Source organism: Prosopis cineraria, unplaced genomic scaffold, assembly GCF_029017545.1.
Source record: "Prosopis cineraria cultivar Desert tree isolate PC_DT_omini unplaced genomic scaffold, ASM2901754v1 PC13, whole genome shotgun sequence".
Classification (NCBI taxonomy): Eukaryota; Viridiplantae; Streptophyta; class Magnoliopsida; order Fabales; family Fabaceae; genus Prosopis; species Prosopis cineraria.
This window is the reverse complement of record NW_026555344.1, coordinates 2,572,407-2,584,820: the sequence shown is the minus strand read 5'-3', so window position 1 is coordinate 2,584,820 and position 12,414 is coordinate 2,572,407. Positions and strand designations below refer to the sequence as shown.

Sequence of the window (12,414 nt, the reverse complement as noted above, 5' to 3'; positions counted from 1 at the left end):
TTAGTATAAAAAATCTGCTCTATCAGCAGTTAAGCTTATTTCCCTCAACTAAATTATTACATGTACAGTAATTACTTTTATTTACTACAATAATTATACCAAAAATTAAACATTTAAGACATTTATCATACCATCCCCATGATGTTGTAAGGATATATTTAAAGATAAATTATGATCTCTTTTAACTTTATTGAATTTCCATAGATTATTGGTTTATTTTTTAAAATATAAATAAATTTTCGTTGAACTAAAATGTCACTATACAAGTTTGTCAAATTTAAATACCTTTATTAAATAAATTTTCTAATTACATATTCATGATTTTTTAATTAACATATTAAATAAAATATATTTTGATAGAATGATATAAAATTAAATGAAGGTATAACTAACAATTTCTTTTGGTTTCGCAATAGTTATGTGCATATCAGTTAAAAAAAGTATATATATGTATCATATCAATGTCAATAAAATTTTTTTTAAAAAAACATAACCTTTGATCTTTATAGTTTTATCCAGTTTTATTTTTAATTTTTATAATTTTTTTCTAACATTTTCAGTCCCTATAAGAAATTAAATCACTAAAAAAATTATTGAGACTTAAAAAACAAAAATCATTTAATATTTTTAAAATGATAAGAATTGAAAATATTAAAAAAATTGTAGAGATTGAAAATAAAATATGATGAAACTGCCCCTAAGAAATTATAGGAGTATAAGAATAAAAAATTATGTTTGCCCAAAATTAAAAGCTGAAGAAGAATTTAAAGTTCACTTTAAATTATTTTTATAGATTCTAAGATGACAATGATTACGTTAACAGGTACATCATATTAAACTGGTGATTAAGCTTCAGGTGGATTCTTTTAAAAATAAATAAATAAATAATTTAATATCCGGCCGACCCTCTTGATTTGCCTTCCTGTTCTTGATGCTTCGCCTCAGAGCCTACGTCATCAATTTTTTTTGCCCCCCTGGTTGAATATTTTCTCTCCTTTGATTTTCAGAACAACTGTTGTCAATGGCAAATTAAGCGTTTTCGGCCCAAACGAATTTATACAAGTAATATCTCCTCATGCTTTAGTTTCTGAGAGGCACGAATTATTTTTTTAAAAAAAAACTAAGAAATAAATCAATTATTCCATATCAAGGCAAACTGTATTGAATTTATGCTAACAAAATCTTTCCATAAAATTTGAGAGGGAGATCTATGTTAGTGTAGATATTATATGCATGTATGTAATTATCTTATATTTTTATTTACTTTATTGTTGCATCATTGTATGAGATACTCTGTTCACTTTTTTTAAATGTTTGTCTGCGTTTGTTGTCATTTTAGATAGAACCAAACCTGATTATTTTAACCATAAATTGGAAAAAGAACGATCTGTACAATTTATAGGCTGCAAATGGGGGATGACTTTATGCAATTTTCGTTTCAGATATCTTGATATATTGATGAGAATTATTTCCCTTTGTAAGCTTATGTACTTTTTATTTTCTATTATATATAAAATCTCTTAAACACCAGAATTCTTAGGTCTTCAAAGTTAAAATTGAATTATAACTTATGAGTCATGTTGCCCATTCTTTTATCGAATGAAAATGGAGATTCAATCTGGTATTAGATCTCGACCAGCTGGCCAGCATGTTGGAATGTTACTGATTTACTTGTGGGCTTTACAAAGCCCATATTACTTTTGGGCCATTGCTTACTTGTTCCATCAGGCCCAATCTACCCTAAATTGGGCCATGTTCTTTTTCTTTATTTCGCATATAGCATCCGGTATCTCAGCCTACAAACTTGCAGGGCCAGACTAATCCTGACTGTGACTGGGTTGGCCCATTTTTGTGGGAAGCCTCTATCACACCTTCTGAGGGAGATTTACTATGATGGCTGCATTTTCAAGACTCGAACTCAAGACTTTTAATAAGTTAAAACAACCCTTTATTCAGTTGACTTAAGCATTCGGTGGTTGGGCCATGTTCATTTTTGAAGTGTAGATTTTAAAGAATATGTCAAATTAGCCACTTCACTCTTAAATTTTTAATTTTGGCCAAAGCTTTAATTTTTGTTTTTGTCCTTCCAAGCGTGACTAATTTGCAAGGCGGCCCTAGTTCAGGTCCCAAGGGAAAAAAAACAAAAAAAAAGCGTGGCCTTAGCTGTCTTCCCATTTCTCATCCTTTTTTTTATATATTATTCAGAAAGAAACAGGAAAAAACAATTAAGGGATTTGAAAGGACAAAAGGCTAAAAACAAAATAGAAGTCTACAAAAAGATTCGAGTGGGGCAGACATGCGTAATGATAATAATAAATATTATAATTACTATGTTTTTGATAAAAAGAGTAAACAAGCAGCCCACTTAAATTATTACCCCGGCCAGCTTCTAGAGTAAGTGAGGTCCTTGATGACTTTTTATTTATTATTTTTTAAAAAAATATTTCAAAACTTCAACGCAATTATTTATGAATATAAATATAAATAACGTTATTTTGAAAAGAAAAAAAATACTTGTTCGAACATATACGGGTTACTTAAATCATTACCCAAGTCAAGTGTCCTCGCATACGTAATGTAAATTTGGAGACATGTTTGCTGTTGCGTTTCCATTATACGCGTCGCATGTGTTGATGATAGCATATTCTTATTTACAAGTAAAAATCAATTTGATTTGGTATACAAAATCCTATATTTAAATGATTGCTCATAGTTATACGCAAGTTCTTTTTTTTTTTATTATATGCTTTAAAATAATTAGCCCTCAATCATACACTTAGCATATAAAGGCCTTTTCTACTTACAATAAGGTAAGTTGAAAAGTTGTATTCCTTCCACTAAGTCTATACCAAAGCAAATGAGGTTAAATCAACTGCTTCTATTATACTAGCATGGAGTACATTAAAATTCAGGAAATGCATCAAAATTAATTAAAATGATAAAAAAATTATGAAAAGATAAGACCCTTTTTTGTTTTTTGTTTTGTTTTCACCGGCAAAAGTCACGACTTAACCTTTTATAAAATACATACAAACTTTGATGCGATTAATTACTCCAATTTTTTGGAAAAAAAATTATTTTAATTTTATTGTGATCTGATAAGCAATAGGACAGGGGAAGCACGATTGCAGGTCTTTCGTTGGTGTGGCCACGTGCAGGACACGTGCTTCTCGCAGAAGGCTATTGTGTTGTAGACTGTGCCTGACTTTTTTTTTTTTTTTTGACCGAAAGACTCTGCTAACTGAGATGAAACTATTATGGACGGCAGCTTTATTATAATACTATATTTTAGAGCCCAAGCTCGACATTTATTGGAAACTGGTAGATCAACTTGTTTTACCTGGGCTTTACCGCTCCTTTTTTTTTTTAATGCCAAAATAAAAAACGATGACAAAAGTTGCCAGGTAGATTCAGTGGCCATGTTTATCGGCAGTACACAACCTGAGTTCCAAGATAAGATAAAGCTTGGTGTGCAATGCAGACAATCCAAGTAGTCAAGTAGTAGAAAGACAATCCAGGAGAAAGAAAACCAAAATAGAAGCAGGAAATGGAGTGATCGTGAAGTTGGCTTTGCTGAGTTTTCTGCATTTCACTCGTTCATATTTTAGAATTTACCAAAGAGAAAACACCTGGCTCGAGAAACCGTAGCAGTTTATCTTGTAATTTTTGATTACCTCTCCATTGTCATGGTGGTTGATGGCAGATTGAAGAAATTCACTTAAAGGAAAGTTCAAATTTCGCGTTGACAAAATTGGCTTACGTATAAAATGGGCTGCGGACCCTCGAAGGAGGTGAATGATAATGTCAGACCTAGCCACGAAGAATTTTCTCGCCTTGCCTCTGAAACACCATGTGGGTCAGAAAAACTTGTACTGTTAATTTTTTGATTTTGTCATTCCATGAATTAATATGATTCTTTATGATGATCGGATCTTTTACTCCCAAGGATTTTGGTATGTTTGCTGATCTTGGTGTTGTGGACTGGTGATTTGTGTTCTACAATTCAGGAGGAATAACATGAGCAACGCTTCGATTGTTTGAAGTGTCCATATGTGATTTAAAAAGTCACATAATGTAATATTGTCTTCTTTCTTTAAAGTGTTGGGGCGTCATAGCTTATCGATACAAATGCCAGCACCTTCACATGATAGCTAGTATATTTTCCTCATATTAGTGTTTTTGGTGTAAATGAAAATAGTTTATGGTGTTCAAGAATCTTAGCATGCGATATCTTCTGTTGAATGTCATGTCATAACTGATAATCATCTGTGTAAGACAAGCTGATTTGAAACTACTTTATGTCTGACAGTTTCTATAAGTGATGTGGAATCTTTGTATGAGTTATACAAAAGATTAAGCACTTCTGTTGTCAAAGACGGTTATATTCGGAAGGTAATTTTTGAATTATAGTCTCGTCAATGTTCATTTTGACTTCTTACTTTTCATGGGACAGGAACTGGACAGTGTCTATATATCCGCGATTCTTATCTGTTAATATTCCAAATAACAAGGATCTTTGCTAAATTTACAGTTCATAACAACTGGTACTTTTCCATTATGTGGGTGTACAGGAAGATCTTCACTTTGCCCTTTTCAGAAACAGCAACAAGCGAAATCTTTTTGTGGACAGAGTATGTGGATTTTCTTCCACTGTGTTATTTTTAACTAGGATCCTGGACAACTATTTCTGTAATTGTACGTGTTAATCTGCACTGCCAAACTTCTTTCCAAAAGTCATTGCTAATACTTAAATAAGGTTAAAGTTTTGTAAAATCAAGTGTTCTCTGACGTGCTAGGAGAAGTAAATGCAGTATGAGAATATATAATTATTTTTTCTTTTACAATGCAACAGGATAAATGTTATTTGGGAATTAAGGTTTGTAATTTGAGGAAATTGGGGTTTTCAGATTTTTAATATAGCATTTCAGACTTCACCTTATGTTTGCTTACTGGGCCTTGATATATTGTTAGAATAATGTACTTACCTTACATTTTTGTTCACATATTCTGTGTCTGATTCTTTTGGTAAGTTAGCTTATGTATTTTCTCTTACTATGCATGAAGTCAGTGGAAGTTGTTATCTGTTGATTATTGAAATATTGAATTGACCTTTAGGGTTTCAGAATTTTGTCGCTTTCCACCTTTTATTTCTACCAGTTTTGCATCGAAGTTTGTTGTATATTACTAGACTATTATAGTGCTATGCTCTTGTCATTGCACTGGACATTGTATTGACTCTATAAGCGGATATCCCTGCCATGCAACCATTGACTTGGGCAACCTCATAACCATCTTGATAAAAACCATGATTTGATTGTAATCACTGTGTTAAGAGATATTGACTTTGTGCAGATGTTTGATCTTTTTGATGTTGATCGCAATGGTCAAATTGAGTTTTCAGAATTTGTTCGATCCTTGGGTGTCTTTCACCCAAAAACTCCCGAAGCAGCCAAAATAAAATGTAAGTATTTAATTAAAAAAAAAAAGGAGAGTAAAAGAGGTCTATAAGCCATGATACTATTGACCATGCCATGTTTAATCATATTTCAGTAAATTATAAGATTGAAGACATCATCCATTCTCACACTGGCTTTGAAATCACATTTATCACCATATCATTACTCAAGTTTGCAAAAACCTTTTTTGACAGATGCATTTAAATTATATGATTTGAGGCGCACTGGCTACATTGAGCGTGAAGAGGTACCTTTTTTTTTCAAGTTAATTACCTTTAGATTGCAAATTGATGTAGCTCTTGCATAGGAATCTTATCTGAAATCTTAGTAAGTACTGATAAACATCCTGGGGACAGAACTAGGAACGTAATTATAACTTCGAATTGCAATTTGACTAATGGGCAGATTGCTTGTAAGCCAAGCAATCTACGCACTCCCTTCTTTGTAGATAAATATGCTTTATATTAGCACAAATCTCATGAGACATGCATTGGTCATGGTTGCTTTTCTTGCCTGAACATTTATCTCTGTATTGTAATGTGTGGAATTTGGGAGAAAATGATATTCCTATTGAATTAAAAAACGGAGATACATATTGACTATATATACAACAAGGGGAATAAATACTAATAATTGCTAATAATGCCTAATAACTACTAATAAAGGCTATACAATAATAGATAATATTTACAATAAATATTAAATATTCCACACTCCTCCTCAAGTTGGATTATAGATGCTAATCATGTCCAACTTGCTTATGCAATTCTCAAATGCAGGTCCAAGTAACCCTTTAGTCAAAACATCAACTGCTTGCAACTTTGTAGGCAAATATGTCAAATATAAAATTCCTTCTTTCACTTTTTCTTTAATGAAGTATCGATCTATCTCTACATGTTTAGATCTGTCATGTTGCACTAGATTTAAGGCCATACTTATGGCAACCTTATTATCACAGCAAAGTTTCTATGGTGAGCTTGCTTCAACTTGGATTTCATTCAAGACTCGTTTTAGCCACAATTCCTTTGTTATTCCTTGAGCTAAAGTTCTCAACTCAGATTCAGCACTGCTTTTTGAGACGACTCTTTGCTTTTGGCTTCTCCATGTAACTAAATTTCCCCACACAAATGAATAGTAGCTAGAAGTTGACCTTTGATCTTTATAGGTTCCACCCCAACTTGCATTGGAGTAAACTTCAATAGATCTTTGCTCATGTTTTCTAAAGAATAACCCCCTACTGGGAAACTGCGTCCATACGACTCTTCATTGGGTTGCTCATATATTGACTAGTTGCACTGATAGCAAATGCTATATCTGGTCTCATATGGGAAAGATATATTAGTTTTCTAACAAGTTTTTGATATCTTTTCTTGTCAGCTGCTTCTTTCTTTTCTTTGGTTTCCTCCTCTTCTTCATCGCCTTCCTCATCCGAGTTTTCTTCCTCCTCGAGATCTTTTCCTTTTCCCTCCTTTTTTTGGGCTTCTTCTTCAGTTTCTTGATCTCAATAGGAGTTTCAATAAGTTTGCAACCCAACATACCTATCTCCTTCAGAAGATCTGGTATATATTTTCATTAAGAAACATAGATTCCTCTTTGTGACCGAGCAACTTCCATCCCAAGGAAATATTTTAGTTTTCCAAGATCTTTGACTTAAAACACCTTACCCAAGGTAGTCTTAACTCTTTCTATCTCCTCAAGATGATTTTCAGTGAGTATTATGTCATTGACATAAACAATAAGGATACATTTCTTGCTTCCCTCAACTTTAACAAATATTGTATGATCCGAAAGCACTTGCTTGTAACCTTTAGATTTTAGGACTTTTGAGAACCTATCAAACCAAGCTCTTGGTGACTGTTTCGTACCATATATAGACTTTTTTAATTTACAGACTTGAGTTCCTCTACCTTTATTAAACCCAAGAGGTAGAATCATATAGACTTCTTCCTTTAATTCTCCATTTAGAAAGGCATTTTTGAAGTCAAGCTGGTGAAGAAGCCACTCAAGACTAGCTGCGACAGATAACAAGACTTTAATAGTGTTCAATTTTGCCATTAGAGCAAATGTTTCCTCGTAGTCCAGGCTATATGTTTGAGTAAATCTCCTTGCAACCAAGCGTGCTTTCAGCTTGTCAAGAGTTCTATTAGCTTTGTATTTTGAGTTGAACACCCACTTGGAACTCACTGTTTTTTTCCTTTAGGTAGTTGAACAAGTTCTCATGTCTCTTCTTTTCTAGGGCCTTCATTTCTTCCATGATAGCACTCCGCCATTCAGGGATGCTTAGAGCTTCTTGTATAGACTTAGGTACCTTCACTTTATCAAGATTAGCAACAAAGGCCCAATATTGAGGCGAAAGGGCATTGTATGAAACAAACTTCTCTATTGGATGGAAAGTACATGAGCGAGTTGGCTTCCTCAAAGCAATAGGAAGGTCAGGATCAGTAGATTCACTTACTTGTTCTGTATCATCCATCTTTGGGGTTTTAGAAGTTGCCCCAAATTGTAAGCCTCCATAAGTATTTGTTTTAGGAGCTGCCTCTAGTTTTGACTCTCTTGGTACTTCAGTACAAGTTGCTCATTGTCTTTCGATTTCTTTTTTCGAGTGTAAACAAGCAATTCTCCCTTTTGTGATTTTGTGCATCTTCTCCTCGCTTGTGTTCTCCAGATTGTGGCATAAGAGGAGATGGTGGTGCAGGTAGAATAGCTGAAGGTAAAGGCTCAAGAGGTGATGGTAGTACTGGCTCAGTTGGTGTAAACCATGGTTCAAGGAGCACTAGTTCTCGATTAGGTTCTTGATCCCAAGTTTGAGATTGACCCACGCTCTCCCCCTGAATCGAAGGATTGGGATAGAAAGGAGTATTCTCATGAAAGGTGACATCAAGAGTGACAAATGTGTGTTTTGAGACAGGGTCAAAATAGTTGTATCATTTCTAAGTAGCAGAATAGCCAAGGAAAATGCATTTAGTAGCATGAGGTTCAAGTTTGGTGCTTTGGTGGTTATGGACAAAGGTTGTGTAACCAAACACACGAAGTGGAAGATTAGTTTCAATATGGAATGTTGAGAAAACACTTTTCAATTTGTGGAGAGGAGTTTCAAAGGATAAGATTCGACCGGGCATATAGTTAATTAGGTAGGTTGCGGTCAAAATAGCATCCTTCCAATAAAATTTGGGCACATTGCAAGGAAACATAAGTGCTCTAGTAACATCAAGTATATGGCAATTTTTTCTTTTAGCAACCCCATTTTGTTAAGGTGTATGGGCACAAAAACTAATATGGACAATATCATGCATTTGGAGGAAAGTACTCAAATATTGGTTAAAGTACTCAATGCCATTATTGATGTGTAAGATTTGAATGGTGGCGTTGAACTGGGTTTTGATCATGAAGAAATTAATGAATGTGGATGCTGCCTCAGATTTGTTTCTTAAAAGATAGACCTAACAGACACGAGTATGATCATCAATGAAGGAAATAACCATGTTTTAGCACGGTTGGGAGTATGAGAAGGTTCTCACAAGTCATTATGAATGGTTGTGAAAGGTTTGGTGGGTGTGTATGTGGCCCTAGGAAAGGATGTTCTATGGTGTTTGGCAAGTTCACACACTTCACAATGAATGTCATTAATATTCAAGTTTAAGCAAAGGGTTGGAAATAATTGTTTAAGGTAATGAAAATTAGGGTGACCCATCCTCTTATGCCACAATATAAAAGTATTAAATTTAAAGGTAGATATATAATTACCAACAATCGGTGAGTTACCCACTCATGAGAGACTTCAAAATAGTAGAGCCCCTCATACTCCTTAACACTTTCGATTGTTGCTCCAGATGAGGGTCCTGAAATACACAATGAGATGGGAGAAATTTAGCATAACAATTCGATTGCTTGGTCAATTGACTGATTGAAAGCAAATTACAATCAAGTTTAGGCACATGAAGTACAGATTCCAACATCATAGAATCTGAAATTCGAGTACTCCCTTTTTAGCATAACAATTCGATTGCTGGTCAATTGACTGATTGAAAGCAAATTGCAATCAAGTTTAGGCACATGAAGTATAGATTCCAACATTATAGAATCTGAAATTCGAGTACTCCCTTTTCTTGCTATAGCTGCTAAGGAACCATCTGCAATCTTCACTTTAACATTTTCAGCACATAGATTGTAAGTGGTAAACAATTGATGACAATCGGTCATATGATTAAATGCTCCTGAGTCAACGATCCAGACAATGGAATCTCGGGATGTCTTTAGTGCATGAAGAAAACTCTCGCTTTTTGCTACTAAGACTTGAGCACCAGTTCTAGTTATGCACGGAGACAATGTTAGGAGGATCCATATTAGTACTCCCACAATCATAAAAATATTCTCATAATAGAGAAAAGTCAGAAACCACAGCCCTACACATAAAGACGACATGCACACAGAGCTGCAAAATAGAACAAGGAGCTCGTGACAGAGAAATTTTGGAAAAGAATCCCCAAACTTGGGGAATGTTGGAATCATCCCAGAAATACCAGGCCATCGACAGAGGAAGGTGTCACCATTAACATGGACCCCTCATGCGATGCCATGCACCACCCTGCACTCTTTGACGCTGAATAGAACTTTGGCGCGTGTGAGTTATACACGCCGCCAATGACAACAGCGTTCTGGGTTTAGGCCCATTAGAGGCTGCCAAAGGTCTTATTATGGGTGGTGTGATCTAGATCATCCTCCTTATTGGGACTCACGTTCCTCCTCGCATTACTTCTCTAGGTCCAATGTGCTTGAACCTTAATTTCCTTTTCTTTTTTTTTTCCCACACGCTCTCCCACTCTCTCCCTATGCTCTGATACCATGTGGAATTTGGAAGAAAATGATATTTCTATTGAATGAAAAAACGGAGATACATGCTGACTATATATACAACAAGGGGAATAAATACTAATAATTGCTATAATTGCTAATAATGCCTAATAACTACTAATAAAGGGTATACAATAATAGATAATATTTACAATAAATATTAAATATTCCCACAAAATGTAAGGCAAAATAACTACACTGGTGTTGGCCAAAATAAAAAATGACAACAATGGCATCTATGCCAAGTTGCCAACATCTAAAGAGGTTTGATTTGTTGGTTCCTATGAGATCCTTCCCATATCTAGATTCAGTTTATTAAAAATCCAGTGACATGTTGGCTTGCTTTGATTTCTTGGTCACATATGCGCAGAACTTGTATTTAATTCAATTTACCCTGATCTTGGCAGCCAACTGTTAGTAAGGTTGAATATATGACTCATGAGGAGGAAGCTAGCTAAACCCCTTAGTTCTGTTGCTTAGGTTTTGAATTTTGATGTCATTTGGACAAATAGTAGCCACAAAATGGTTTACATGGGACAACATTGTATCTTGGTTGTATTTTTGGTTTATTGTTATCACAGTTTGTGAAGGAAAATATTAACTCTGGAGAACTCCATTGATGAGATGTCTTGTTTCCTTATAGTGTTATGGTTTGCTTTTGTAGTAAAATTTTATGATACATCAAAGACAACAACCCGGTCTTATTTGATAGACTTTGGAAACTTATGAATACTCTTACAGTTGAAGGAGATGGTGCTGGCAATCTTGACTGAGTCTGATCTAAAACTCTCTAATGATGTGGTTGAAACAATAGTGGACAAGGTTTGTATTGTCCTTCAAACTTAAATTATTAGAGTAAAAAGCTTTGGTATAAGGTACTCACATGTACTGTTACTTGAGCCATTGACAGACATTTGTGGCAGCAGATACGAAAGGCGATGGGAAAATTGATACAGAAGAATGGCAACAATATGTGGAAGACAACCCATCATTACTGAAGAACATGACTCTACCTTATCTGATGTATGTTCTAGAATCTATGGCAAGAGACATGCACTTTTTCCCTTTCTGTGCATATGGCTCTGAATTGCTTTCTGTGAAAGCGTTTTCCTGCTATATCCAATGATAAAGAGAACGTAAAAACATCACACAACATATGTATTGTCAAGAATGATCCAGAGAAAATGAAAACTTCATGAGAAAATTACTTGTTGCTCTTTATGATGGAAAATTTTTATGTTCTTTTTTATTGCTGGGATAAAAGTTCGAGTCATCAGTCACAACCAAATTCTTTGACAAGCTTAAGGCCATGTAATCTTGAATGAATTCCCATGTGCAACTATTGTAGGGTCATTTGTTTTTTTTTTTATTGTTGTTTATGTTAATTATGATTGACAAGATTTGAATCCCAGCACGTGTTTTCAGTTTTGTTTCGATATGCTGTTCTAACCAGCTCGTAAATCTCAGGGACGTCACTGTTGCATTTCCCAGTTTTTTGATGAACTCAGAAACCGAAGAATCACAATTGTAGCTTCAATATGCAACGCTTACCAGAATTGGCATTCCTTGTGGCTCTGGTTGCTGAGATCTGAATAGGTGACGATTTGGTTTGCACCTACAGAAAATCCAGCAACTTCTTCAGAGGCAAGAAATATAGACAGTATTCAAATCGACTCTTTGTAACCTTTGTGTTACCGTTATTTGAACGTGATATGTTCGAAGGATGATATGAAATGTGAGAGCTTCAAAGGGTTGACAAATTCAACTGAAAAAATGGCCCAATCCTTGCATTGACTCTATATTGTTCAGCGTTTCATGGAAAATGAAATGCTGAAGTCAAATTATGTATTGATATTATTAGCTTTTAAAAGCCAAATTATAAATAGGTCATTGTTAAAGGGAAAAAAAAGTGAAGAGAAAGGCATGTTCAACTTTTCAAAACAAGTAAAAAAAACAAGAGAAGGATTTTTTTTTTTTTTTTTAAGCATTTCTTCGACCTTTTCGGTTTCTCCTTCATTAGAGGGGTTGTACAAAGTCAACCAGCAGATATCTCATCTCCTAAGGAGGGCTTGAATTTTTATTTTTAATAATATATTATTTTTATATA

The 12,414-nt window shown here is 34.4% G+C and overlaps 1 protein-coding gene across 2 annotated transcripts; it reads left to right on the top strand.

Moving 5' to 3' along the window:
* The first annotated feature begins 3,349 nt into the window (after window positions 1-3,349).
* LOC129290739 (calcineurin B-like protein 7) lies at window positions 3,350-12,414 on the top strand. 2 transcript variants are annotated; one of them, XM_054927652.1, is made up of 8 exons: window positions 3,350-3,852; window positions 4,310-4,392; window positions 4,572-4,631; window positions 5,353-5,461; window positions 5,651-5,703; window positions 11,049-11,129; window positions 11,234-11,330; window positions 11,775-12,414. In XM_054927652.1, the coding sequence occupies exons 1-7, from the start codon at window positions 3,768-3,770 to the stop codon at window positions 11,303-11,305; spliced, it is 543 nt and encodes a 180-aa protein (XP_054783627.1). In that variant the 5' UTR covers window positions 3,350-3,767; the 3' UTR covers window positions 11,306-11,330; window positions 11,775-12,414. The 2 variants fall into 2 exon arrangements, with proteins under 2 accessions (XP_054783627.1, XP_054783626.1); XM_054927651.1 differs by having other exon boundaries at window positions 3,362-3,852; window positions 11,218-11,330.

What these genes read in the sequence shown, in the direction of transcription:
- LOC129290739 (XM_054927651.1), top strand. Translation starts at nt 3,768, where the DNA reads ATGGGCTGCGGACCCTCGAAGGAGGTGAATGATAATGTCAGACCTAGC. An exon ending in CCTTGCCTCTGAAACACCAT is followed by an intron (nt 3,853 to 4,309) that starts GTGGGTCAGAAA and finishes TATGTCTGACAG; the next exon opens with TTTCTATAAGTGATGTGGAA. An exon ending in GCTACATTGAGCGTGAAGAG is followed by an intron (nt 5,704 to 11,048) that starts GTACCTTTTTTT and finishes ATACTCTTACAG; the next exon opens with TTGAAGGAGATGGTGCTGGC.